Below are 27,271 nucleotides of genomic sequence, written 5' to 3' on the forward strand. Positions count from 1 at the left end.
CAATCTTTTGTATGAAAGGATTTTTGATTGGCTTAGAAACTATACTTGCAACGAGACTTCAATAGTGAAATTCTATACCGTCAAAAATCCAATCATCAAGTAACCTTATAAGTTTATTCTTATTATTCAATTTCCCTTAAATACTTATAAAAATTTCGGCAGCATCTCCTTTAAAACTCGGGCTTTACCACCCTTCAAGGGTTCCATCCAAACTATCTCTCAACCCTTTCCAACTATTTCAATACTAAGCCAATTCTCAATATAAACACACAAATCAGATTCCCAATATAAAACCATTTCTCAATATACACAAATCAAGCTTTTATTAACTACCATAACGCCAACTCAAACTCAAAGAAGTCAACAAGAATCAAGAATTCAACAATTAATCACTTTCAAATAATCGGGCAAATGATCATAGTTCATAACCACAAACAGTCTAACTTTTCATTTAATTGTATTGCATAAAATCTGCAATCACTCAACCATTTCCATTTATCCAAAACAGTTCAATTCAATCCCTAAGAATCACATGATCACAAAAATACACTTTTCACCATAGTTATCAAAACCGAACTGGTGATCGAACCGGTCAAGTTACTGGGTTACTGGTTCAACCGGTGGGTTACTGGTCGAACCGGTTAACCCGGTCACTAGTCAAGCTACTAGGTCACTGGATCATTGCTCAAGTACAGTTGTTTTCATGTGAAGTTAATATTTAAAAATTGTTAGATGATTTGACAAGTTTGACTAAATTATCGTTTAACGATTTTCAATTATCAACTTCATATGAAGACAAATGTATGTGAGTCTTTACTTATTATTATATACTATAAATATTTGTTGAAAAAATAATATTAATAGATATCGTATAATCATGAAAAAATAAATAAATTGTGATTAATAAAATTTATTTATTTATCTTTTTAATTTGTATTAAATATAAAATTATAGTTAAATAAAATATAAATTATTTAAAAATGAGTGGCATTAAAATGAAAATAAATTGAATATAAGTAAACTAAAACATCCTATATGTATTATAATTTGTACATATATTAACAAGAAGCATTGCAACTTGGTGGTCATGCTAGCATCTTTACTATCTTTAGGTAAGGGGTTCGAGCCCTAGCCATCACATTTTGGATTTTTTCAAAATCAAGGCATGACACTTGGCAGCGAATGAGCATATGGAGCACGGTGGAGTTGCGGAACGCTGGTGCGCCGTAGGTTCTCCTTCAATTGCGACTGAGCGGTTCGGTCGAACCGATGCTCACCGGGTTTGACGGTTTTTGCCGGTTTAGTATGGGTTTGACCGGTTTGTTCCGGTTCTCTACCTTAAGCAGTTAGACGTTTGGACCAGACCGGTGTTAGGTCCGGTTCACCGGTTTTCCAGTCGAACCGGCCGGTCCGGTCCGGTTTTGCTAACTATGCTTTTCACAGCAATATCGATTTATAATAATTCCTTAAAATGAAAGTGAGTTTTAAGAAAAACTCATACCTCGATCGCGATTCAATTACGCAATAAACTCCCCTTTATTCTTATTTTGCAACAACGGCGTTAAATCCAATCATCCCGCAGTAGCAACATCCATTAAACACAGCATGCAAGAATCTTAGCTCAACCCTAAGACATCAACATCACAAAAACCTCAGTAACCTATAACAGAATAACAACGGTAAATGTTTTGGGACAAGAGCAACATACTATAGTAAGGAAGAAATGATAGAACAGAGAAACAGTAGCTCTGGCCGTGGTTCCAGCAGAAACAACGCCATACTCAGTGACCAGAATGGCAATAGAGAGCTCCAGTGGTGGTTTCGGCGAGATCCAACAGCAGTAGCTTCTGCCGGTGACAGTCCAGACAGTAGCAATGCAGCTCAACGACGGCAAGAGCAGCTCCCTGTCTCCCCTATCGTGTGTCTCTCCCTTCGAAGCCCACAACGATGACGCTTCTCGTGGCTCCACAGATGGCGACGATGGATCTAACGGCAACGGATCCCTCGGCAGCTCCCCTTCTTCCTCGCGTTTTGACTCCCGACGGCGACGTGTGGTGACGGCGGCGTCCTTTCCTCGCCGGTGCCATCTTCTTCTTCTCCTCCCTCTCTCTGTCACAGCTCTCCCCCTCTTCCCTTTACTTGCACTCGACGACGATGGCGTCGGTGGCACTCAGCCCTACCGCCGCCATCTGCTTCCTCATCTTCTCTTTTTTTTCTTCTTCGTTTTTCCCTGGTTAAGCATGTCTGTGTGCTACATTTGTGGGTGAGGGTGACGGCAGCTTGAGGGAGTTTGTGAGAGAGTGGGGATTAGGATTTTATTTTGGTTAAACTATGGTTTGTATAGTTTTGGCAATTTTAATAAAATTAGGGATAATTTAGTGATTGAAAACCAAATTTAATCCGACAATAATTATTTATAAAAATACTATTTTTCATCAACTTACAAATTATTTCAAATAAATACTCTAATTTAAAATTAGAGGTAATCAAATAAATTTTTCTTTTTTCATAAAATAAAGTTTGAAATCTCAATATTCAAATTAAAGCATATAAAATTCTCATTATTTTTCAATTACTAGAACTTTAAATTATAAATAAGAAAATATCCAATTACTATGAAAATTATATGAGTTCTAATTAATTTTAAACTCAAAAACTCATAATTTTGCTTTAGTTACCCTTTTGTAAGGTAATTCTCCGAAAATAAAAATTATAAATAAATATCACAAATCGCAATTAACTCATAATTTAATGTCTAAAAATCCGGGGTCTTACAGGTTTCACACAACAATATTTCTTTTACTTTCCTTGAGATTAATATTTTATTTCTTCTCAGTTCTAACCAAACAAATTCAACTCACCATATCAAACACCTTAAGAAATACCATAAAGTCTCAAACAAAAATAATCAAACACATATATATACTCAACAATAGCATCAAATGATTTATGCGACAAACAAGTATGATGCATGTCATTTCCTATACAGGCTGTGAGCTTACATGTCAGTTCGTTGCTCAATACCCGATAGTGATCCTGAGATAGGCGTTACGAATCGCCATCCCTACTTCAGCCAACGTCCCCTCCATGAGTGTTACATATCGTCGTCCTCATGGGGAACTGATACATGCTCACGAAGGCATTTTCGTCATGTTAGAGACAAGGAGCAGAATGGTAATCTTGTCATATTTATGGATCTGAATACTAGAAGAATTATACCATTCCGATCTTGGACATCAAGGAGACCAAGAGCTCGTCTCAAAAATAGTGGTGCTGAAATGGCGGTAGCTCACAAGGCCCATTGGACTAAGCCAGGATAGAAAGAAGCCTAATAATGCTTTTCAAATTGGGTGGGAGGCATAATTTATCATTAAAATTCGAATTTTGTAGGCCTTTATTTTAGTTTATTTTACAGTTAAAGTTTGTTAGAAGATTTGGTTTAGTTTTGATTTGCTTAGTAGTATTTTTAGAAAAACCCTTATCTATCCTTTTGTGTTTTCGCTGTGTCTTTTCTGTTGCGTCTTTTTCTCCATCTTTTTTTCTTATCCCTTTATCCTTCGTTTTAATTTTTTCTTATCAAGAACCTTCCTTCCGGTTTCAAGTGGTTGTTACGTATTGCCGTCCCTACTAAGTTTCATGCACAATATCTTAAGAGAACGTTATGTATCACCATCCTCACGAGATTGCACTCAATATCATATTTCTTTAATTCAATTATTCAATCTTCCTCAATCTTCTCTTTAATATTTATTTATTAAACTTTTAAACCTTATTCCTTAAACCTTAATCCTTAAACCTTGAACCTTAGACCTTATTTTATTAAACCTTAATTTCTTAAACTTTAAACTTTTATTCCTTAATACTTTCTTTAAACGTTTTCTTTAACTTTTAATCATTCATTCTTCTGGCTTTAACCTTTCGTTTCACTTCATAAACAACATTAAAATTAACTTAAATTAACCTCTTTCAAAGGCATATAAGACTCGACTAAAATATTCTATAGAAATATCAATTTTTTAGACTTATATACAACAAATAATCAATCTCAAACAAGCACTTAAACATACATTTTCAGTCATCAAATATCAAATTCATAAATTACATATCTAAAATACAATTCACACAAGTTAATTTAATTAAACCCTTACCTTCTCTTAGGTACAAAACCGATTTTCTTTTTGGAACTTCTAACACTAATTTCTTACCTAGTTTTCAATCAAAACAATCAAGAAAAAATCAAGCTTTCTCCGTATATTACTTCAAAACTAAAACTATTAAGGAGAAAAGGAAAAAAACAATAATCCTACCTCAAATTCCTTCAAGAAAATTGGTATGAGATTGAAGAAGAGGATGAGAAGAACAGTTTAATCAGTTTGGAATTTTGGTGGAATTTTTTAAATTTTTTTGAAATTAGCCGAAAGAGAATGAAAATTAAGGAGGTAGCTTATATATAAAGACGCCAACAAAGATTAAGAAGGAGGTGGCTTATATATAAAGAAGTTGTGGCACAATATGGGGTTATAAGGATGTATTATATTATTAAAATACTACGCAGTAGATAATTACTAAAGCTAGATGTATTAGAACACATGTATTTATTTTATTAGAGTAAACACATTAACTATTAATATATATAATTCTAAAAACATAATTACCTTGACCAGGAAATATTTATTAGAATGCCCTAGCATAGCTAAACTCTCGGAGAGTGTCGACCTTAATCCGTATCGATAGATTTTGAGCTCAATTATTATATTATCACTACAAGGAATCAGGAATTTGCAACGATTTTTATAGGGATTGCGGCGGTTTAAACTGCTGCAAAACGAATTACCAGCGCTTCAAGAAACGTTGCAGTATGAGGTGTAGAGATTTGATTTTGTCGGTGGTTCTAATGAACCGCTGGCACAACCGCAACAAAATCCTTGGAATAGTGTCGGTTGATTTAGCGGCAACCGCCGCTATTTAACCAACCTTGAATTCGACGGCACTTTCCCGGCAGTTATGGACCGCTGCTATTTGTTGATCATTGTATTTTTTAAAATTTAATTTGCGGCACTATTTGATATTTGGTATTGTTAAATTTATTTCCGGCCATTTTGTAACCTTGCTATTTTCCCGGCTAAATGGGCAAAAAAATACTGTATTTTGCACTAGCAATTAACGGTTTTTTTTAATTTGAATGTACTAGGTATTATTTTTTTTGTTATTTTTGAAAATTTTCTTAATATTATAAATCCAAATTATTTTGCATCTGAAAAAATAAATTAATGGGTAAACGTCATTAGCAAAACTATAAATCAAATTCATATGTTTATCCAATTATTAATAGTGTATTCCTTACTAAGAGTTGCATAGTAAACAATAAAAAAGTGTATATTTAACAAAAAAATTAATTTTCAATCCTAAAATGAACTTTCTACTCTGTCCCTCCAATGAATTCATCCCTACAGCCACATTTGGTGGTAGCTCCCCTCCTTGCCCTTGAATTAGACATCTCAGAGCACTATCCAATGCCTGCCTCTTTGTCTTCTCGGCTGCTACCTCATCTTCCACTACCTGCCTATTTGTCTTCTCGACTGCTACTTCATCTTCCATTACCTTCCTTTTTAATTTCTCGGCCGCTATCTCTGCTTGTAGTTCAAGCAGAACCCTTTAGGTCTCCTTTCTTTAAGCACCATTGCTCGGCTGATGGAAATTCGTACCGAAGACTTGACTAGAAGTCGGTCCGATACCCATGCCACTCACTCTACCCGAATGCTCCTTTCCGAGAGTTTGAACAAGCGAATCATTCTGAGACAACAGTTTAGATGATTCATCATGTTTCTCAATCTCTGCAATTCTTTCCTACACATATAGATAAGCAAACATAAGCATTTATTAGCTAATTACTAACATGATAGACTTTCAACACAATTTTAAAAAATAAAACCTACGAGAAACAACTTAGCGATTCTCAAAACATTACTTATACCAATGGCCCGAGCTGCATCATGGAGATAGGAGCCATTAGGTCATTTGTGCGTTAAGGTCCACAACTCCCCTCTACCAATTCTCCTCCCTTGTCGTTTCAATTGTAATAATACAGTTTAAATAGTGAATATGTAGACCAAGAGAAGGTTAGAAAAGTGAGTCAAACATGAATTACCTCTTCTTCTTCGAGCCTTGCAAAGCTTTTCGATCTGTCAGTGTGAGTGTATAGCTGCTTCGATCAATTCACAGCATTTTTTCTACACTTCTCCTGTCATGCCATCAAAAGTAAAGGTTACTAGACACCATTTTTTGACTAAATGTAACATAAATAGATTTTTTCTGTTACAAAATAAAAACATATTACCTTTGTGTCTTCACTATTACGATAATCAAGGTACCATCTCCAATGATCCGCAGTAATTTTCAGTGGGTGGCCTTCAATATTTTGTTCAATAGTCAGTTCTGAGTCTTAATAATCATGGTACAACCTGTTCCTCATTTCTTTCCAAGCCCTCCCTAGCATTTTTAATATTGTACGCTTGATATTTTCTCCACTATCTTCATCAAAATGGATCATTTTCTGCAACAGTAAAATTAACTTATTAGTAGGTGTCAAATTAAGATTCTCAAATTCTTTTCCTACTGCTAAAAGCAGTGTTGATTCCTATGACCATGAGGTACCTTCTCTTAGGAGTTGATTAAGTTGCCTTTATATTTTCTGATAGAGGAGTGCCATTGCGAATTGACTCCTAAGCTGCCTTTGCAGAAGCTAACTCCATATCCAAGTTTGAAATAGTTTTGTCCAATGTTCTACATTTAACACAATTTCATAAGCCTTGAAATAAAAATTTAGCAGCACACAACACAACAAAACATAACAGCATCATGGTATATAACTTACTGCATGACATTTTTGTATTTTGAAAACTTCTTTATAGATGCTTTTTGTTTCGCGCTTCACTTCCTTTTCTTGCAACTAAAGGAATTCAGATGATCAAACACTAAATTGGAAAACATAACATGTGACTATGAAGACTAATGTTATGTAACATAGGCTTACAATTCTTGAATTGCGACCCTCTGAAACAACATTCATTTTTTTAGCTTCCATAATCCTTTAGGTTCAAGAATATTTATAAAAACTATTGTAACATTATAATTTGAAACCTGGTTTAGATATTGATGGAAATATACAAGACAGATTCCCTATTGAGCTTTTTTTTCCTTCATCGATGAAGCAAAACAATTAATAGATACAAAAAACGAGCTAAACCAATTTCAAAGTTCATAGAAAGAAAATTCAAAATAAATCAAACCAAAAAGAACAAACCAGAAGTGAATATTAAGAAAATATCCATAATAAATGATAAAACAACAAGGATGTAAAATCTATGTTTTCTCTTTGCTCACGCATCCACACAAACATTTATGCCATAAGAAAATTAGGAAACAAGCCCCTTACTAAGGATCTCAATAAAGTATAAGCCAAATAAAAGCAGTTACCTTCTGCCAAGGTCCTACAGTTGCAGTTACAACTGGTGGGCCTTGTGCCTGCCAATGAAAAAAAAAACAAGTTTAGAAAGGAGCTGGACTTGCAAAATTATCCTGAAAATATAAGCAAGGTTGAACTTGCAAAATTATCATGCAAATATAATTTTCCATGAAATCTTCTGCTTTATCAATAGATAACTTAAACATCAAATTTATAAGTGATGTAGACTATACAAAGTCAACAATTGCCATTTGGTGCCTATTTATTTCTACACTTCTTAACTAACAGCTGATAATCAAGCATTTTTAATTACAATTTACAACTACATAGTTGTTGCCAATATATATGTTTCTACATCATTATCATCAACTACAATAACATTAACACATGCCATCATTATTTGATAAGAAAAAAACATATTACTTGATCAACCTTTAAGTGACGTCTATGTTTGGTTCTGAAAGTTAGAAAATAAAAATTAATTCAGCTATTAGTAAATTTCTTATACCATGTAATAATTACTCTAACAATGCATGTGTATAACTGCACACTATTGTAATTATTTGTAAGTAAAATTGAAACTTACAAGCATATCTGTTAGCAATAATTACACAACAATATAAAAAAGCAATGACATAGGGAAGGATAATGTACCTGGTTAATTCCAATCTCTTAGCATGAAAGAATAACACTTCATCACCAAAGTTTAGTTCTATCAAATTAAACATATCATCATAATGTTGGCTTTAGTGAATGACATTACAACAATTTCATTCATTAAGTATAAGCCAAACAAAAATAGTTACCTTTTGCCAAGGTCCTAAAGTTCTAGTTACAGCTGGTGGGCCTTCTACTTCCCAATGAAAAAAAAAACACAGGTTTAGATGTTTATATGAAGTAAGAAAAATGAAAGGCACAAATCACTTTCAGTATTTTAAACTATTAAATAAACAATAGTTTTTTATTTATCATTATTGGTAATTTGGTATGGACCTTAAAATTCTGCCAGAGAAAATCTTGTAAAAGAATTAATGATTTATGAATTTCACTTCTTTATTGCAATACCTATCTGTGGTTAAGCATTTTTTACTTCTTTGACTTCTTCATGACAAAAACATCTCCTGTACCTTTTTAGCATGATATAGCTTTACCTATAATTTCCAAAAAAAGCAAAGAGCATAACATAAAGGTGCTAGATTTATAGCAAGAGATTAAATCTGAAGCATTTGTACTTCGACAAATTATATTCACTAATCCTTCTCTTGAGACAATTATTATTAGAGTCAAACATTTCTATTAAATGGTAATACACAATTGGGTGACTGTACAAAAATGATTTACTGCCAAATTTTAGCACAACAATCATTTAGAAAGCAATTTGTAACCATTTTGCAATAGATTTTAACACAACAATCATTTACCTAAAATAGATATTAGACTTGTAAAACACAACTAGCATAATTAGGGATAAATTTCAAGCCACTCACCTTGTTTTAGAACATAAGCACGGAGTTTGGATTTGCAATGCTCCAAGAAGGAAGAGCTTCTGGCAGCTCATTTGAAGGAGCAGGCATGGGTGTCAAAGATTAGGTAAGACTGGTCTGAACCTACGATAGGTAATGCTTGTGGCAGAGGCTGGAAGTGACGGTGGTAGGACTCTCGTGCAGCTGCATCCTAATTGAACCATGCACTGTGTAGAGGAGATCGGGAGTAAATCTAGCAGAAGAGACAAAACAGAGGAGTACGATGATGACCTCGAATCTGGCAAAAGAAGTGCTTTTTTCGAAGGGGAAAGGGTGCTTGTGACAAGGTTAGCGGCGACAAACCTAAGTTTGGTAGTATCTGAAAGTTTGAGAATGAGAGAATGATTGATGGCTAGGGTTAAGTTTGGTTTGTCTTGAGAAAGAAAAGATAATAAGATTGAAGGACAGAGCGGCAGTGGGTGTTTAAAACAGATTAGTAGCATTTACCAGATTTATCGCTACAACTGCCACAAAATCGAGAGATAGCCGCGACTCGACCAACAACCGCTAAATAGTCGCTGCTATCTACCGCATCTTTTGTAATGTATTAAATTTATCTCAACTTATATTATATTATTAATTGAGATGTCTATTTCACTATACTTTTAGTAAAAAGTTACTTCGTCACAAAATTGAGTTATTACAGTAATTTTATAGAAAGAAAAATATAATTAATAAACATGTATAGAAAAAAATTAATGTAAAAGAGCTTGATAATTTGCCAAAATCTAAACCATATTATTATTATTATTATTGTTATTATTATTATTATTCGTATATAGACCATGGTACAAAGAATATGCACATATATTAATAATGAGTTGATTGTTACTTTGTTAGGCAAGGGCGTTGAACTTTGCTCATGTCTAATTTATGCCAAACAAACAAAAATAAAGCATGCCCCATATTATATTAATAATGTCAACACTATATTAAAAGCTCTTAAATTGGAGTTTACTTAACTCTGCTAACGATAATAGTAGTAGTTGGTGGAGATGAAGGGAAGAGTAAGCAAGGAACTTTTAAAAGCAAACAAAAAATTAAAAATAATTAAACATTTATCCCCTCTCATTTATTAACTCAGTTGTGTGCACTTCACTCTCTTGTTTCTTAACCATTCAAATTAAGCATACCCTTATTTTGGTGTTATTAAATCATCATCATTTTTGGTTGGTTATTATTCAGTTGTTTTGTAGTCTTGTCTCCTATTCATCATTGACAATTACCCTTCTTATCATCACAAATTATTTTATATTTTCTATTTATTCAAAAATGTTATACACGTACAACTTTAGTGTGAGATTGTTTTCGTCAATTTATCCAATTTTTTTATACTTAAACTCTGAAAATTTTAATTTTAAATTACTATATAAAATAATTTATACATATATCTGTAACAATATATTAATAAAAAATAACTAATTCTTACTTTAATATGTATATGATAATCCAAAAAAAATATAATTAAATAAGTATATAAAATATTTTACAACATTAAAATTAAACTTTTAAAATAATACCTTCAATTCATTGATATATTCAAGAAAAAAAATCTTAAATTAAATAATATTTCTCTATAAAATTTAAATCCAAAATCTCCAATCTCAAATAATTTCAAAATCTCTAATCTAAAATATATATGTTTTAAAATTCACTATGTAAATACAATGCAATGGATTTATATATCTACATTTTACGCAACACAATTTTATTTTATTATTTTTTGAGTAAAGTAATAATTAGATCCCTAAAAAATTCGACTTTAAACTAACTAATTGCTAAAAATAATCCTAATTTAATCTCTACGATAGTAAATAATAATGGATATATTATGTTCTTTTATTAATTGATTGCGTTTATATATGTCATTAATTATTATCACGTATTTATTTATAAAAAATTGTTATGTAGATAACAAGAATTTGTAATGATATAAAATAATTGATAAAGATTATATAAAAAAATTAAAATATAATAAATATTTTATTATCTAAAATTACATTTTTTTTATATTTATATGATAACAACGAATTTTTATGCTCATGTATAATTATATTTTATTTTGCACTATCTATTGACAAAAGAACATATGTATCCACCATTTATTATCTTAAAAGATCTAATTAATATTTTTCTCTTTTAAAAACTAATTAGTCCTAGATCAAAATCCTCCAAAATCTAATTATCATCTACTTTTTTTTTCTTTTTCTAAATAATGTAATATAATAATTGGTGCATTTCTCTTGGTACGGCGTAGTTGTTGATCAGTCAAAACTCAAAAGTGGAAAAAACAATATGTAGTAGCCAAAGCTGTGGCAACCAATGCAAACTGCAAAACACAACACACAAATACTCCAATTACAATCCCCATCTTCTCACTTGCCTGTTGCCTCAACTCTCTATTCATTCGTTCATATTCATAATTCATCAACACAAGAACTACTCTTTCCTAATCCAATGAACACCCAAACATCATCAACGCTCACGTGCATGCCACGTGTCTCATGAGATTGCTCACCTTCTTCATTTTCGTCTCCATCTTCATCTTCCCAACAAAGCCACCACACTCTCTCTCTCTCTCTCTCTCTCTCTCTCTCACTCTCTCTCCCTCGGAACATAGAATTCCTCAAAATCTTCGACGCTCTTCCCAACTTTGTAAACTTCAAAATTTTAGCGGAAGCTGAACGGAACCCAGAAAATTTTCCCCGCAATGTCATGACCAATTCTTCACTAAGCGAGCTTCTCTAACCGTTTTCCAACAATGGGGGTTTGCACTTCAAAGCCTCACAAACCCAACCCTTACGCTTCTCGGGAACCTGAAGCTGAACCTTACGATCCCTCACAGCAAATCCCCAAAACCCCTCTCACTCCCTCCGGTGACCGGAAAGATGACGTCATCGCCGGTAAACAGTCGCCGTTCTTCCCCTTCTACAGCCCAAGCCCTGCACGCTTCCTCAAGAAGTCTCCGGCGACCGGAGGAGGTAACAAGAGTGCCAGCTCGACGCCGAGGAGGTTTTTCAGGCGACCGTTCCCGCCTCCGTCGCCGGCGAAGCACATAAGGGCTGTGTTGGCTAGACGGCAGGGAAAGAAAGCGGCAACGGCAATACCGGAGGAAGGAGAGGAGGACGGCGGAGGAGGTGCCGCCGATTTGGATAAGAGATTCGGATTCTCGAAGGAGTTCACTAGTAGGCTTGAGGTTGGGGAAGAAGTGGGTCGAGGGCATTTTGGGTATACTTGTTCTGCTAGGTACAAGAAGGGTGAGCTTAAGGGTCAGCAAGTTGCTGTTAAAGTCATCCCAAAAGCTAAGGTTAATAACAATAATTTGATTATCTTTTATGTCTCCTTTCATGTGTTTTTACTTTTTAGTTCCTTATGACTCATCATGGTTACAAACTTGCACTTGTTTTTTTATTTGTTTTTGTTTTGTTGAGGATTGTGAATTGTTGCAAATGCTTAGTCATTTGGGGGTGATTTACATTGTCTGCTAGACAAAGCTTGAGTTTTATTATTTTTATGATTATTATTTTATGCAAAGATATTAAAGCGAGGAAGTATTTTCCGCGGGGAATTATTGTTATGATGATTACAGGGTTGTGTATTCGTTTGTTTTTGTCTGTGTCTCAGATACAGCTTCCAAACACTAGGTCTTTCTGTTTGGTCTTTTGTGTAATGATTTATTTATTTACTTTCTGGGGATTCTTTCAGTGGATGGTTTTCGAAATCCTTGGAGTCGTATGTATTTGTTTGATCTTCCGGAGTCATGAAAATAGAGTAGCATAGCTCGGCATTGACCTAATCCATTCTAATTGTTAAATGTTGAACTTGGATGCTTTGTGGTAAACTTGTTGGAACATTTCTTATGGCAAATTGAAATTGCTGTGGATGATATTGTGCTTATTGTATGAAAAGCTTGGACTTCTCCACAGTGGCATTGTCTAGATACTTGGTATAACTTTTTTTGCAACTTCTACACTATTGTCATTTGTCAACCATATATAGAGGTCAAAATTATGGTTTAATCTTCACCCATTTTGTTGCCAGATGACAACAGCAATTGCAATTGAAGATGTGAGAAGGGAGGTTAAAATATTGCGAGCTTTGAACGGACACAAGAATCTGGTACAATACTATGATGCATTTGAAGATCAAGATAATGTCTACATTGTGATGGAGTAAGTTTTGGGCATCTGTTTCCTTTTCAAATGATATCATAACAGTAGTGCAGTGGCAATTCTAGCGAAGACAAAACTTATGGAAAGGAAGCTAATAATTTATTCTTCAATGAAGTATTCTGTCACAACCCTAGACACTATTTTTGGTAACCCCAAGATGGTATAATAGGTTTAATTACTTATTTTTGTTGATTGAATGTGCATCACATGTGAGAGCTTTTCTTTATTTTTCATTTATTTTTTCCCAACTTTTTCATAATTCACTTGATACTCTTCATATTTCAGGTTATGCGAAGGTGGCGAGCTTTTGGATAGGATACTATCAAAGTACGTTATAAAGCAGGAACAATACTGCTACTGACCCCTGCCCTTCTGTCCCCCAAAGAAAAAAAGAAAACAAAAGACCTTGGAATTGAACCATGCCACTAACGAGTTCTATGTTTGTCTGTTTGTTTGAAATTTTTATTTTTTAAGAGGAGGGAAATACTCAGAAGATGATGCGAAGGCTGTGATGGTACAAATACTAAATGTTGTCGCATTTTGTCATCTTCAGGGTGTGGTGCATCGAGATCTTAAGCCAGAGGTAACTCTTTTCCTTTTGTCTTCTTTGATTTTTGTCACAGATTCATCTGATACAATAGCTATGCAGAGCATGGGTTGGTTAATCCTAATTACCTTAATGGTAACCCAGTGGTAGCTATTTAGCTTTTGAGAATTTGTTTTATTATTTTTTTTTTATATTTTTTTATTTCAAATGGTAAATTGAACTATTTGTTTTGCTCTACATTATTCATGTATGTCATTGGAATGGGACATGGTACTAACATTAGAATTGGTTTAACAGCCTTTACTCGAGGTCTGCTGTTAACAGTTTTGCATGGATTTTGGATTTTCTCGAAATATCATTAGGTTGCTGTACATAGGCCAGTATAATCCATGGGTATGACCTAAGTGGTTTTAAGTTTCGTCTAGTGCAGCAATCATTCGGGCTCTGGCTCAAGTGTTAAACTCATTTTTCTCAATATAGACATTTTCTAAGAAAATGAAGCAAATAAGAAAAGATGATTTTTTTTTATGAAAAATTACTTTTTCACTTAAACTCGTTGTTTGTGTATAAATAACTATTGTAGTCAAGGTTAAATTAAATTATTGGATGGGATCTCGTTTTGGAGGCTGTTGTTTACTGACTAAACCCCTGGCATTTCTTTGTTCAGAATTTTCTGTATACGTCGAAGGATGAAAGTTCAGAGTCAGAATTAAAAGCAATTGACTTTGGGTTATCTGACTTTGTCCGACCAGGTCTCCCCAAACACGTCCTTAATTGGTATGGTATCTTTTCTCTCAATAGATTTTTGGAATGGTCTTAATTATTTTCAATGACTTACAGATGAAAGGCTTAATGACATTGTTGGAAGTGCATACTATGTGGCCCCAGAAGTTCTCCATAGATCGTACAGCACTGAGGCTGATGTTTGGAGCATAGGCGTGATCGCATATATTCTTTTGTGTGGTAGTCGCCCATTTTGGGCCCGAACGGAGTCTGGTATCTTTAGGGCAGTTTTGAAAGCTGATCCCAGCTTCGATGAGGCTCCTTGGCCTTCTTTATCTACAGAAGCAAAAGATTTTGTCAAACGCCTACTGAATAAGGATCCACGGAAACGAATATCTGCTTCTCAAGCTCTAAGTGAGTTCTTTTCGTGCTAGGTCTATGGCTGTAATATCATTAAGTGTCAAGTAGTGATACATTCTTTTGAACAACCAGTTCTAATCTTGTGTTTGCAGGTCACCCTTGGATAAGGAATTACAATAATGTAAAAGTCCCACTTGATCTTTTAATATTTAAGCTCATGAAAATCTATATGCGATCATCATCCTTGCGTAAGGCTGCTTTAAGGGTGCGTATATTTGATGCTGATTATCGGGTTGAACCAAAGTTTAGAAATGATATATAATAATTCTCAGTGCTAGTTAGTAAACTTCTTTCTTTTAACTTTTTATTATGTTAGTTATTTATATTCATCTCTTTGGCAGGCCTTGTCCAAGACATTAACTGCTGATGAACTCTATTATCTAAGGGAGCAATTTGCATTGTTAGAACCAAGCAAAAATGGGAGCATATCCTTAGAAAACATTAGCAAGGTTGGTTGTAACATCAGCACCTAAGAAATGTACTGTTTGTTTGGATTCCATAAGTTTTTCACATTCGAATTTTCTGGGTAGGCCTTGATGAATCATGCAACGGATGCCATGAAAGAGTCTCGCATCCCTGACTTTCTTGCCTCGGTAATTAATAACGTGTTCTATATATTTAGATGTCCGATTGTTTGACCGGTTATTGTTCCATACATTTCCTTTTTGAAATTTCTCCTTGTATTACAGCTAAATCCATTACAATATAGAAGAATGGATTTTGAAGAATTCTGTGCTGCTGCATTAAGCGTACATCAGCTCGAAGCTCTTGATCGCTGGGAACAACATGCCCGATGTGCTTACGAGCTCTTTGAGAAAGATGGAAACAGGGCTATCGTCATTGAAGAACTTGCATCGGTAAGTTAAAAAGAAAAACTTCAATTCTATTAGGTTAACTTGCAATCCAGCAATTGTTGAATCTCTCAGATTATGTTACCTACTAATCACCACAATAATATTTCTTCAAAATGCTGTTTTAGGAACTTGGGCTCGGTCCTTCTATCCCTGTTCATGTGGTTCTTCATGACTGGATACGGCACACCGATGGAAAGCTAAGCTTTCTTGGGTTTGTCAAATTATTGCATGGTGTGTCTAGTAGAAGTCTTGCAAAGGTTCAGTAAAAATGATTGAAAGCAAAGAATTTGCAATTCTTGGGATGGCTCAATCAATCAAATCATATTTGAATCTGTAGCACATGCTCTTGCAAGCACAGCCCCATTACAGTCAATGATTCTTTTGAAGGTGCTGAAATTGTAAAATAGTTTACCAGATCAATGGGTTAAGATATGCATTGTAGAGTTTAAATTAGCTTTGCTTCAGTGAGTGGTAATAATTACCTTTGCTAGTTTTATAATTCCTACTCTTATTCGTATGAGCTAAGAATTAGTGGGATCAGAGTCCTATAAAAAGGCAGCCCGGTACACAGATCCGGTGGTAAATGTAGATATCAGATCCGGCGGTAAATGTAGATATCTTAACCTGATAATTACATATCAGTGACAGCGATTGCTTTTACGGTTTGAATATATGACTAAATTACATGGAGATCATTCAACCGTTCCATGTTTTATACTAAGCATAATATTAATCTAAAAACTTATAAATATTCTGGTAAATTTCACACGCTGTCATGTGCTGTAACCGTATTCACCAAGCCTTGAAGCTAACAATCAAGATAATATAATAGAAAGAATATATCCCTTCAAGCTGTTTGTTAATGCTAACAAATTCAACTGCAAAACTTAGCCTACTCATCTGTTGCAGAATCGAACTGATGCGATCATTGTTTACAACCAAATGTTGAGGGTATTATCAAGGTTTGCTATTACAGTAAAAGCTTAGTCTGGAAACACCTCATTCATTTAGACTCATTGTTAGTAAATAGTAATACTACTACTCCTCCACATCCCTATCATAGGATGGGAGCCATTACAGTTGGGAGGGATTGACATACTCACATTCATATATCCACAAATCTTCTATTCTACTTCTACTGCTTAATACTAACCACAAAGCTCATAAATTTTTCAAACAAAAACTAAAGACAACAACACACATAATACTCGATGAACAATATGAAAAAGGAGGAATAACTTTCGCCACAATCAATCACCTCATTCATTCATTCATCCAATCACCATCTTGTCAATTCAAAGAAAATTATCTTGATGAAAGCTTTTGGTGCAAATCATCAGCAAGAGCTTGCCTCAAGCTCTCCCCAAAGAAGTACAAGGACTTCTCACTGTCCATCACCCTTGGCTGCGGTCCATTCTCATCCGGCTCCTTCCACAGTTCTGGTTCCGGCTCCCTCGCAATCTGGCACAGGTTATGCAGCACGCAGCAGGCCACGATAGTCTGCGGAGCATGATAAACCCCGACATTCAAATCCTGCAAGATCCTCCACCTCCCTTTCAGCAGCCCAATTGCCTCTCCCACTGCAGACCTCCCCTTCATAAGCATTCCATCGAACAGGTTCTGCGCAGCCGTCCCCATTCCATTCGGCGAAAACGGCGTCAAAAGAAACGGCAACAAAGGGAAACACCAGTCCCCAACAAAGTAAGGCCTCACATGGTGACCCCTCACATTGATCACCTTGTCCCAAACAATGTCACCGGAGGTAAGCCTACTGTAAAGCAAACTATCCCTAAAGTGAGTGGCGTCGTCAGTGCCACCCGGTGCCTTAACACAAACGTCCCAAAATATCCTCTTGTGATCTGCAACAACCTGTAGAAGCACGGAGTTAAATCCATGGCGGCAGCGGTAGGACTGAGGAACCCTATTGGCGCGGCGACGATTGTGGCGAAGCTTGACCGGAGTAGCATCTATTGCGCCGCACATATTGGGCAGCGACGTGAGCTCCTCGAAGGCCTGGGTGGTTTCGAGGAGGCGGCGGCGGCCGACAGGGATCTTGATGAATTCAGGGTAGAGCCTTGTGGCAAGGAGGCGCGTGACCATGTTGGTGATCTTGGAAACGAGGAAAGGGTCGAGGGAGTAGCGAGAGGCGACGGTTTTGGCGGTTAGGCCGTGGGAGAGTCTGGAGAGAACCATGGCGACGGCGTAATCTGAAGGGAGAGAGAGGTTGGAGAGTGCGATGTGAGGTTTGAGCTTATCAACGACGGTTGTGAAGACAGGGTAGGAGAGTCCGTACAGGGATCGCCACTGTGCGTCGCGGAGTGGGGCCTCAAGGGACCAGATGTGTTCTGTTGAGAGGGCGCGGAAGGCGGAGACGGAGTAGTTGGGGTGGTTCGGGGAGGAGGTGGAGGTGGTGGAGGAGGGGGGAGAGGGGGAGGACGTGGTGGTGGCGGCAGAGGAGGAGGGGCGGGTGGAGGCGACGTAGGAGAGGACGGAGGCGATGGTGAAGAAGAGGAGGGGGGCGATGGAGGAGGAGTAGAGGAGGGAGGTTGGGGATGAAGGAGAGGAGGAGGAGGCGGCAGCGGCTGTTGTGGCGGAGGAGAGTGTGTCGGAGAGGAGGGAGGTTGTGGGGTCCAGGGAGTTGTGGAGGTGGAGGAGGTTCGATAGCATCACCAGGAACGATTGATCCATTGCTCTCTCTCTCTCTCTCTCTCTCTCTCTCTCTCTCTCTCTCTCTCTCTCAAACCCTAATTTTTTCCGATCTGGCAGTGGTGGTTATTCTGGTGGTGAATGGTGATACCCCCACTGGTTTAGCTAGTTAAGCATCCACTACAAGTTCAAGTTCATTGGTGCTCCATACCATATTGTCGCAATTGAGTTTACTATATCTATTAATTCAATTTATTTTTATAAATTATAATAATAATGAATTTATAATTAATTAAAACGATAAGTATATGTTTTTTTTTTCTGCTGACTGTAAGTATATGGTTTATTACACTGAAATTATATATAATGGATAATATTTTCTTGAAAAATGATATGCTAGTTATCTCTTATATTTTTATTATAATAAAAAAATTAGTATTCTTTCTTCTTTGATGTTTGAGTTAAGTTTTAATTTTATTTCTAATATTTAAAATATTTTTTTTAATTTTAAATATTTCGGTTAGTTTTATGATCAAAATTTAAAATTTTATTTTTAAAAATAATATTTTTTTATTATGATTTTTATCTAGATAAAGACAAAAATCGTAACCGTGATGATTATAATAATTTGTTATAATGACTTGAGAGCAAAAATGAAAGAATAATCAGAGAAAAAAAAGACAACAAAAGAAAAAAAATTGATATTTTTTAAAGAAAACTTTTATTTTTACCATAAGATGAAATAAGAAATTAGGAATAAAAATAAGATGTTTCAATATTGCAGATGAAATTAAAATTTACCTTAAATGTTAGAAACTAAAATAATATTTTATTCAAAATTTCAAATATTAATGTTTACTTTGGAATTTATTATATCACTTCTAATCGTGAATACCAACTCAATCATAAAAAATTAGCAATCCGACCGATAATAAATTGGATCGGATTCAGACGCCAAATCAATTTTATCTACCAAATTCACATTTTTAATATCTTATATATATATATATATATATATATATATATATATATATATATATATATATATATATATATATATATATCATCATATTTTTACCTTTTGTACAAATATTTAGTGTCACAAAATTAGTAATTTCATTTGTTAATCATAAGCAAATAATATTTGGTTTTATAAAATATGAAATGACTCAATGTTAGGTTTGAATGAAAATAAATTTATTTTAATGGATCAAATTGGATCAACTAATAAAGTCAAGTTGAGAAATTTAGTGTACGAATTGAGAAATTTAAATCCATGGAACTAACTTACTTTAATACTTTATCCTACCCTACCATATTGGTTCCGAAGTTTATTTTTTACGGATTATAGTACATGTATAGTATATTCAATACTTTTGGGTGAGTTTTTTTTCTCTTATAGTTAAGGTTTAATGTATGAATATTATTGGTGTCTTTTCTATGTGATTTATATGATATTCCGTTGATTTATTAAAAAATTTTAGTGGATTATATCCTATTGAATACTATTTTGAGTCTCTGTGACTTTTGATTAATTTCAAGTAGCATTCGGATGAATATTTGATCAGTGACGAATCCAAAAATCTTATAAAAAAAAGGTCGAAAGCAAAAAATTGAAAGTGCCTTCAGTTTTAATAAAAAAATGTATATTTTAAACTAAAATTAATTTTGAAAAATTTATTTATATCAAAAATTTTTTCATAAAATTTTAATTTTTATCCTTATTATAAAAGATATAGCATAAATAATATAAATTTGTTTCTCTAATACTTTTAATATATGTATTCAAAATAAATTAGAATATAATATATAAGATATATTCATATTAATAAAGAATTTACTTAATATATTCTGATTTTAATATCATAAAAAGTAAAATTTAATATAATTTATTTTTATGTATAAATTTTTTATTACATTCAATTAGGAATTATTATAAAAACTAAAATATTTTTATATGATAATAGATGGAAGGATTATAAAAAAAATAGAAAGAACAAAAGAAAATAAATTTAAAATGCATGAAATGGAATTTGAACCCATATTTTGAAGTATAAAATGTCTCCTTTCAACCACTAAATTAATAGATGTATTGAGAAAAATTTTAGCCATCATATAAAATATATTTTAAGTTTTGAAAATTTAGGGGGCATGGTCCATGCTGGTCCTCCTAAATTTGCCTCCGAATTTGATGAAAAGTGCATGAAGAAGCAAAGGAATCTCATGCATACGCATCACTGGAGCAGCAAAGGAGGTCATGCGTATGCATATGCTGCACATACGCACGACTGCAAAAGCTTAAAAGAAACAATTCTCCTTTGGACAGGTGGCGCTAAACACCACATCGAGACTTTTTAATTGCGTGCAAGCCATTCTGTTGGTTGGCGCTAAACGCTTAGTCACCGGCGTTTAGCGCCAATAGTGTGTTTCACAATAGGGACCACACATTTGTAAGAAATCAACGGAAGCAAATATGATTTGATTTCAAATCAAATACTAATTAAAAAAGATTTGTTAGGGTATTATTTAAGTTTTAAATTATTTTTTATTAGGATTATAAATAGGATTGAGATCTGCTCTCGCGGGGATTTCTCTTCTTCTAATTTTTATTCCGTACTTTTACACTTTTTTCTACTAGAATTTTCTACACCATGAGCAACTGGTGTGCACAAATCCCCACACTTCATACATTGAACCAGCAAGTACATTGGATCGTCCAAGTAATACCTGAGTGAGTCAGGGTCGATGCCACAAGAATTGTGATTTGAAGCAAGTTATGGTTATCTTACAGATCTTAGTCAGGCGGATAGAAGAGTTGTTGGATTTGGTTAAACGCATAAAATTGGAAAAAAAGATCTTAACTAAGTTGATATGTTTATAATGATAAAAAGAAGGTTAAGGCTTAGAGATGCTTTGTTCTTCTGGATTAATTCTGGTCTTATTGTCTTTTTTAACTGTGAATGATTTCTTCTATGGCAGGCTATATATGATTGACGCCGGTTGAGAGGTTGCCAATGCTCCTCCAGATCTGAACCCCAGGGTTAGTGTGGATCCATTCAGATTGAGGGTGAAGCTCCTATAGTCCATTCTCCTTAATGATCCTATCAAAATGCCAAAGATAAGGTCGAATCTTCTGAATTAGAGAATGCTGTGCCTTTGGTTCTAGCCTCTACCACAAAGACTCTAATCTTCCTATACCTCGGCTGAACTGATGTCTCGAGAAGTTCCCAACAAAGTCGTGGATTAGCCGTCTAAGAGATGTATAATCAAGCTGGTGATTCAATGCTTTCCAGTTACGTAGTCACATGAACCCAAGAAGAACACGGGTGGTTGTCAGGCACGCGGTCTTAGAATGAAGAATGAAGATACATCTTAGAATAAAGAATCAAACACGGATTAAAAAGAAACAGTAATACTTTTATTAATCCATAAAACTCAGGAGGTTTAGAAACTCATACTGATAGAAAATACAATGATAAAAGTGTAAAGTGTGCGTCCTCCCTTAATGAGAGGTGTAAAAGTCTTTAAATACTAAACTAATGACTAAGGATTACATTAAGAAGGGTAAAACAGTCTTTTAGTGCTAAAATCTACTTCCGGGGCCCATTTGGTGAGTGTTTGGGCTGAGCTTGATTGAGATCCACGTGATAGGAGGCCTCTAGGGCATTGAACGTTGGCTAGGGGGTATTTTATGGGCGTTGAACGTTGGTCTTTTCTCCTTTGGGCGCTGGACGCCAGTTTTAGGCCTTCAATTCTAAAGTAAAGTATAGACTATTATACATTGCATGAAAGCTCTGGATGTTAGCTTTTGATATCCATTGAGAATGTTTCATTTAGATATCTGTAGCTCAAGAAAAGCTCTTTCGAGTGCAATGAGGTCAGATCCGGACAGCATCTGCAGTGTTTTCTCTGTCTCTGAATAAGACTTTTGCTGCAACTCCTCAATTTCAGCCAAAATTCACCTGAAATTGCACAAAAACACACAAACTCAAAGTAGAATCCAAAAATGTAAATTTTGCACTAAAATTATATGAAAATGATGCCAAAAAATGTATAAATTATCCGCTCATCACAACACCAAACTTAAACTATTGCTTGTCCCCAAGCAACTAAAAAGAAAGTATGATAAAAAGAAGAGTAAGATACAATAAATCTCAGAGTTTTCAATGAAGCTCAGTTTCAATTAGATGAGCGGGACTTAGTAGCTTTTTGCTTTTGAATAGTTTTGGCAACTCACTATCCATTAAAACTCAGAAGTGTTGGTATCTTTAGGAACTTAGAATCCAGATGATATTATTGACTCTCCTAGTTCGTTTCTTTTTTATTCTTGAACACAGTTTTTTAGATTCTTGGCCGTGACCCTAAGAACTTTGTTTTCCAGTATTACCACCGGATACATAAATGCCACAGGCACTTTAACTGGGTGAACCCTTTTGAATTGTGATTCAGCTTTGCTAGAATCCCTAGATAGAGGTGTCCAGAGTTCTTAAGCACACTCTTTTTTCTTTGGACCATGACTTTAACTGCTCAGTCTCAAAATTTTCACTTGACACCTTCACACCATAAGCATATGGCTAGGGACAACTTGGTTGAGGTGCTTAGGCCAGGATTTTATTCCTTGTAGGCCCTCCTAACCATTGATGCTCAAAGCCTTGGATCCTTTTACCCTTGCCTTTTGGTTTAAAGGGTTATTGGGTTTTCGTTCTTGCCTTTTGGTTTAAAGAGCTATTGGCTTTTTCTACTTTTTATTTTTTTTTGCAAGCATATATATATTATTTTTTTTGTTGCAACATGCTTTTTCTTTTTCTTTTTGCTGCTTTTTCTTGCTTCAAGAATCAATTTTTGAATTTTTTAGATTACCAATAATACTTTTCCTTTTTCATCATTCTTTCAAGAACCAACATTCTTAATTTCAATTTCAAATACGCACTGTTTATTCATACATTCAGAAAACTAAAGCAATGCCACCACATCAAAATAATTGAACTATTCTTATTATATAACTTAAAATTCATGCATCTCTCAATTCTTTTCAAATAAAATTTTCTTTTAAGTAATGGTGAGAGATATATGAAACATTTTATAGCTTAAAGACATAGATGGAAACAATCATGCAATAAGAACAAGGGAACAAATAATACAACATAACAGAAAACAGAAAACAAAAAAATAACATAAGAAAAGGAGATGAAGAGAACGAATCCACCTTTAATGGTGGTGGCTAGTACTCCTCCTTGAGAATCCAATGTAGTGCTTGATCTTTTCAATGTCACTCCTTTGTCTTTGTTGTTCTTCCCTCATAGCCCTTTGGTCTTCTCTCATGGCCCTTTGGTCTTCCCTTATTTCATTGAGGATGGTGGAATGCTCTAGATGCTCCAACTTCAATTGCTCCATATTAGTGTTTAATTCTCCAAGAGAATTATGCAATTGGTTCCAATAGTCTTGAGGAGGGAAATGCATCCCTTGAGGTATCTAAGGGATCTTATGTTGAGGCGGTTACATAGGCTCTTGTGCATGCTCTCTAGTTTACTCCATTCTCTTCTTAGTGAGGACATGCCATTGTTTAAGTGTGGGGAGGTTGATAAACCCATATTTTATGATATAATTTGTGCTGAATTTAAGTGTTTTATTCAATCCTTCACCCACTTATGCATGTGAAATTGCATGGTTTTACCATCCTTTCCTTATTATGAGATGTATGTGAAAAACATGTTTTCTAGGCTTTAAAAGTATTAATTTTTATTATCTTTTATTGCCATTCGATGCTGTGATTCATGTGTTGAGTAATTTCAGATCTTCTAAGGCAGGAATGACTTAAAGGATGAAAAGAAAACATGCGAAAATGGAAGGAAAGCATAAAACGGAGTTTTTGAAGAAACTGGCAGCGACGCGATCGCATGGGTGATGCGGCCGCATGCCAACGCGAAATGGCAGTGACGCGATCGCATGATTGACGCGATCGCGCGCCACAAGCGAAACACATATGACACGGACGCATGACTGAAGCGACCGCGTGACAAGGAAAATTCCACATGACGCGACCGCGTGACCCACGCGGACGCGTGACAGAAGCCACGCACCAGAAATTACAGAAAGCGATCCCAGCGATTTTTGACACCCTTTTTGGCCCAAATCCAAGTCCAGAAAGCACAGACCAGAGGTTATGAAGTGGAGGAATGCATCCGAAAGGAAAGGGAGCTAGCCAGTTAGTTACTTTTCATAGTTTAGATGTAGTTTTAGTGAGAGAGGTTCTCTCCTCTCTCTTAGGATTTAGAAATTAGGATTTTTTAGAAATTAAGGATTTAATTCAACTCTTCATATCAGGTTCAATATTCCTTTATTTTGACCTCTCTTCTACTTTGAGATACTTTAATGCTTTTATCTATGTTTGATTTATGTTGCCCAATTGGCTTATGAATATTTTCCATGTTAGATTTGACTGCTTTGAATGAATGTTATTTGAGGTATTCCAGATATTTATGATTTTAATTTAGCTTTCTACATTCCTGGCTTTAGTTAAGAAATCAGTAACTCTTGAGTTATCAAACTCAATGTGATCGATAATCGCTATCTTTGCTAATTAGCTTGAACTTCTATAATCCCAATCTTTTTCTAGGAATTAATTAGGATTTGAAGATCAAACTAATTAGCCATTTGACCTTCCTTCGCACCAGCAGAGGTTAACTAAGTGGAATTAAGATTCAATTTTCATCATCATTGATAAGGATAACTAGGATAGGACTTCCAATTTCTCATACCTTGACAAGAGTTTATTTTAAAGTCATTTATTTATTTTATTTGTCATTTATCATATTTGTTCCTCATTCTCAAAACTCCCAATTTACAAAACTCATAACCAATAATAAGAACACACCTCCCTGCAATTCCTTGAGAAGATGACCCGAGGTTTAAATACTTCGGTTATCAATTTATTTAGGGGTTTGTTACTTGTGACAACCAAAACGTTTGTACGAAGGGATTTTGATGAGCGGATAATTTATATGCTTTTTGGCATTGTTTTTAGGTAATTTTTAGTAGGATCTAGCTACTTTTAGGGATGTTTTCATTATTTTTTATGCTAAATTCATATTTCTAGACTTTACTATGAATTTGTGTGTTTTTCTGTGATTTCAGATAATTTCTGGCTGAAATTGAGGGACCTGAGCAAAACTCTAATATAAGGCTGACAAAAGGACTACTGATGCTGTTGGATTCTGACCTCCCTGCACTCGAAATGGATTTTCTGGAGCTACACAACTATAAATGGCACACTCTTAACGGCATTGGAAAGTAGACATCCAGGGATTTCCAGAAATATATAATAGTCCATACTTTATTCGTGATTAGACGACATAAACTGGCGCTCAATGCCAGTTCCATGCTGCATTCTGGAGTCAAACGCCAGAAACACGTCACGACCCAGAGTTGAACGCCAAAAACACGTTACAACTTGGCATTCAACTCCAAGATAAGCCTCAGCTCGTGTAAAGATCAAGCTCAGCCCAAGCACACACCAAGTGGGCCCCGGAAGTGGATTTCTGCATCAATTACTTACTTCTGTAAACCCTAGTAGCTAGTCTAGTATAAATAGGACGTTTTACTATTGTATTAGACATCTTTGGTCTCAGTTTTATTTTATTATCCATCCTAGGAGACTATTGATCACGTTTTGGGGGCTGGCCATTCGGCCATGCCCAAACCTTCATCACTTATGTATTTTCAACGGTGGAGTTTCTACACACCATAGATTAAGGGTGTGGAGCTCTGCTGTACCTCAAGTTTTAATGCAATTACTACTATTTTCTATTCAATTCCGCTTGTTCTTATTCTAAGATATTCGTTGCACTTCAACATGATGAATGTGATGATCCGTGACACTCATCATAATTCTCACCTATGAACGCGTGACTGACAACCACTTCCGTTCTACTTTAGGCCGGGCGCATATCTCTTGGATTCCTTAATCAGATTCTTCGTGGTATAAGCTAGAATTGATGGCGGCATTCATGGGAATCCGGAAAGTCTAACCTTGTCTGTGGTATTCTGAGTAGGATTTCGGGATTGAATGACTGTGACGAGTTTCAAACACGCAATTGTTGGGCGTGATGACAAACGCAAAAGAATCAAGGGATTCTATTCCAACATGATCGAGAACCGACAGATGATTAGCCGTGCTGTGACAGAGCATTTGGACCATTTTCACTGAGAGGATGGGATGTAGCCATTGACAACGGTGATGCCCTACATACAGCTTGCTATGGAAAGGAATAAGAAGGATTGAAGGAAGGCAGTAGCAAAGCAGAGATTCAGAAAGGACACAGCATCTCCTCACACTTATCTGAAATTCCCACCATTGAATTACATGAGTAACTCTATCCTATTTTATTTATTTTTGTTTACTATAATTTCTTAATACAGTTGAATCCGCCTGACTGGGATTTACAAGATGACCAGAGCTTGCTTCATACCAACAATCTCTGTGGGATCGACCCTTACTCACGTAAGGTATTACTTGGACGACCCAGTACACTTGCTGGTTAGTTGTGCGGAGTTGTGACTAAGTGTGATTCACGTTTGAGAGCGCTACCAAGTTTATTGGCACCATTGTTGATGATCACAATTTCGTGCACCAAGTTTTTGGTGCCGTTGCCGGGGATTGTTCGGGTATGGACAACTGACGGTTCATCTTGTTGCTTGGTGCACGAAATTGCAATCACACTTTTGCAATTCTGCGCAACTAACCAGCAAGTGCACTGGGTCGTCCAAGTAATACCTTACGTGAGTAAGGGTCGATCCCACGGAGATTGTCGGCTTGAAGCAAGCTATGGTTATCTTGTAACTCTTAGTCAGGAGATCAATAATTCTCAGGTTTAATTGTGAAAAGTAGAAGAACATGAAATAAATACTTGTTTTGCAGTAAT

General features: G+C 35.3%; 2 protein-coding genes across 2 annotated transcripts; one reads left to right on the top strand and one right to left on the bottom strand.

The window, feature by feature from the left end:
* Window positions 1–11,316: 11,316 nt before the first annotated feature.
* LOC130932819 (CDPK-related kinase 5-like) lies at window positions 11,317–16,399 on the top strand. The gene is made up of 11 exons (XM_057862234.1): window positions 11,317–12,295; window positions 13,030–13,160; window positions 13,446–13,487; window positions 13,635–13,743; window positions 14,375–14,459; window positions 14,548–14,844; window positions 14,943–15,055; window positions 15,192–15,299; window positions 15,381–15,443; window positions 15,540–15,707; window positions 15,830–16,399. The coding sequence occupies exons 1-11, from the start codon at window positions 11,750–11,752 to the stop codon at window positions 15,968–15,970; spliced, it is 1,803 nt and encodes a 600-aa protein (XP_057718217.1). The 5' UTR covers window positions 11,317–11,749; the 3' UTR covers window positions 15,971–16,399.
* A 107-nt stretch (window positions 16,400–16,506) lies between these two features.
* Window positions 16,507–18,548, bottom strand: LOC130932821 (uncharacterized). The gene has a single exon (XM_057862235.1). The coding sequence runs from the start codon at window positions 18,390–18,392 to the stop codon at window positions 17,010–17,012; it is 1,383 nt and encodes a 460-aa protein (XP_057718218.1). The 5' UTR covers window positions 18,393–18,548; the 3' UTR covers window positions 16,507–17,009.
* Between the last annotated feature and the right edge of the window lie 8,723 nt (window positions 18,549–27,271).

This window comes from Arachis stenosperma, chromosome 6, assembly GCF_014773155.1.
Source record: "Arachis stenosperma cultivar V10309 chromosome 6, arast.V10309.gnm1.PFL2, whole genome shotgun sequence".
NCBI lineage: Eukaryota > Viridiplantae > Streptophyta > Magnoliopsida > Fabales > Fabaceae > Arachis > Arachis stenosperma.

Excerpts from the sequence above, each read along its gene's own strand:
- LOC130932819 (XM_057862234.1), top strand. The coding sequence starts at position 11,750 with ATGGGGGTTTGCACTTCAAAGCCTCACAAACCCAACCCTTACGCTTCT. Across the intron at positions 15,300-15,380 it reads CCTTAGAAAACATTAGCAAG|GCCTTGATGAATCATGCAAC; the intron begins GTTGGTTGTAAC and ends TTTTCTGGGTAG. Across the intron at positions 15,444-15,539 it reads TCCCTGACTTTCTTGCCTCG|CTAAATCCATTACAATATAG; the intron begins GTAATTAATAAC and ends CTTGTATTACAG.
- LOC130932821 (XM_057862235.1), bottom strand. The coding sequence starts at position 18,392 with ATGGATCAATCGTTCCTGGTGATGCTATCGAACCTCCTCCACCTCCAC.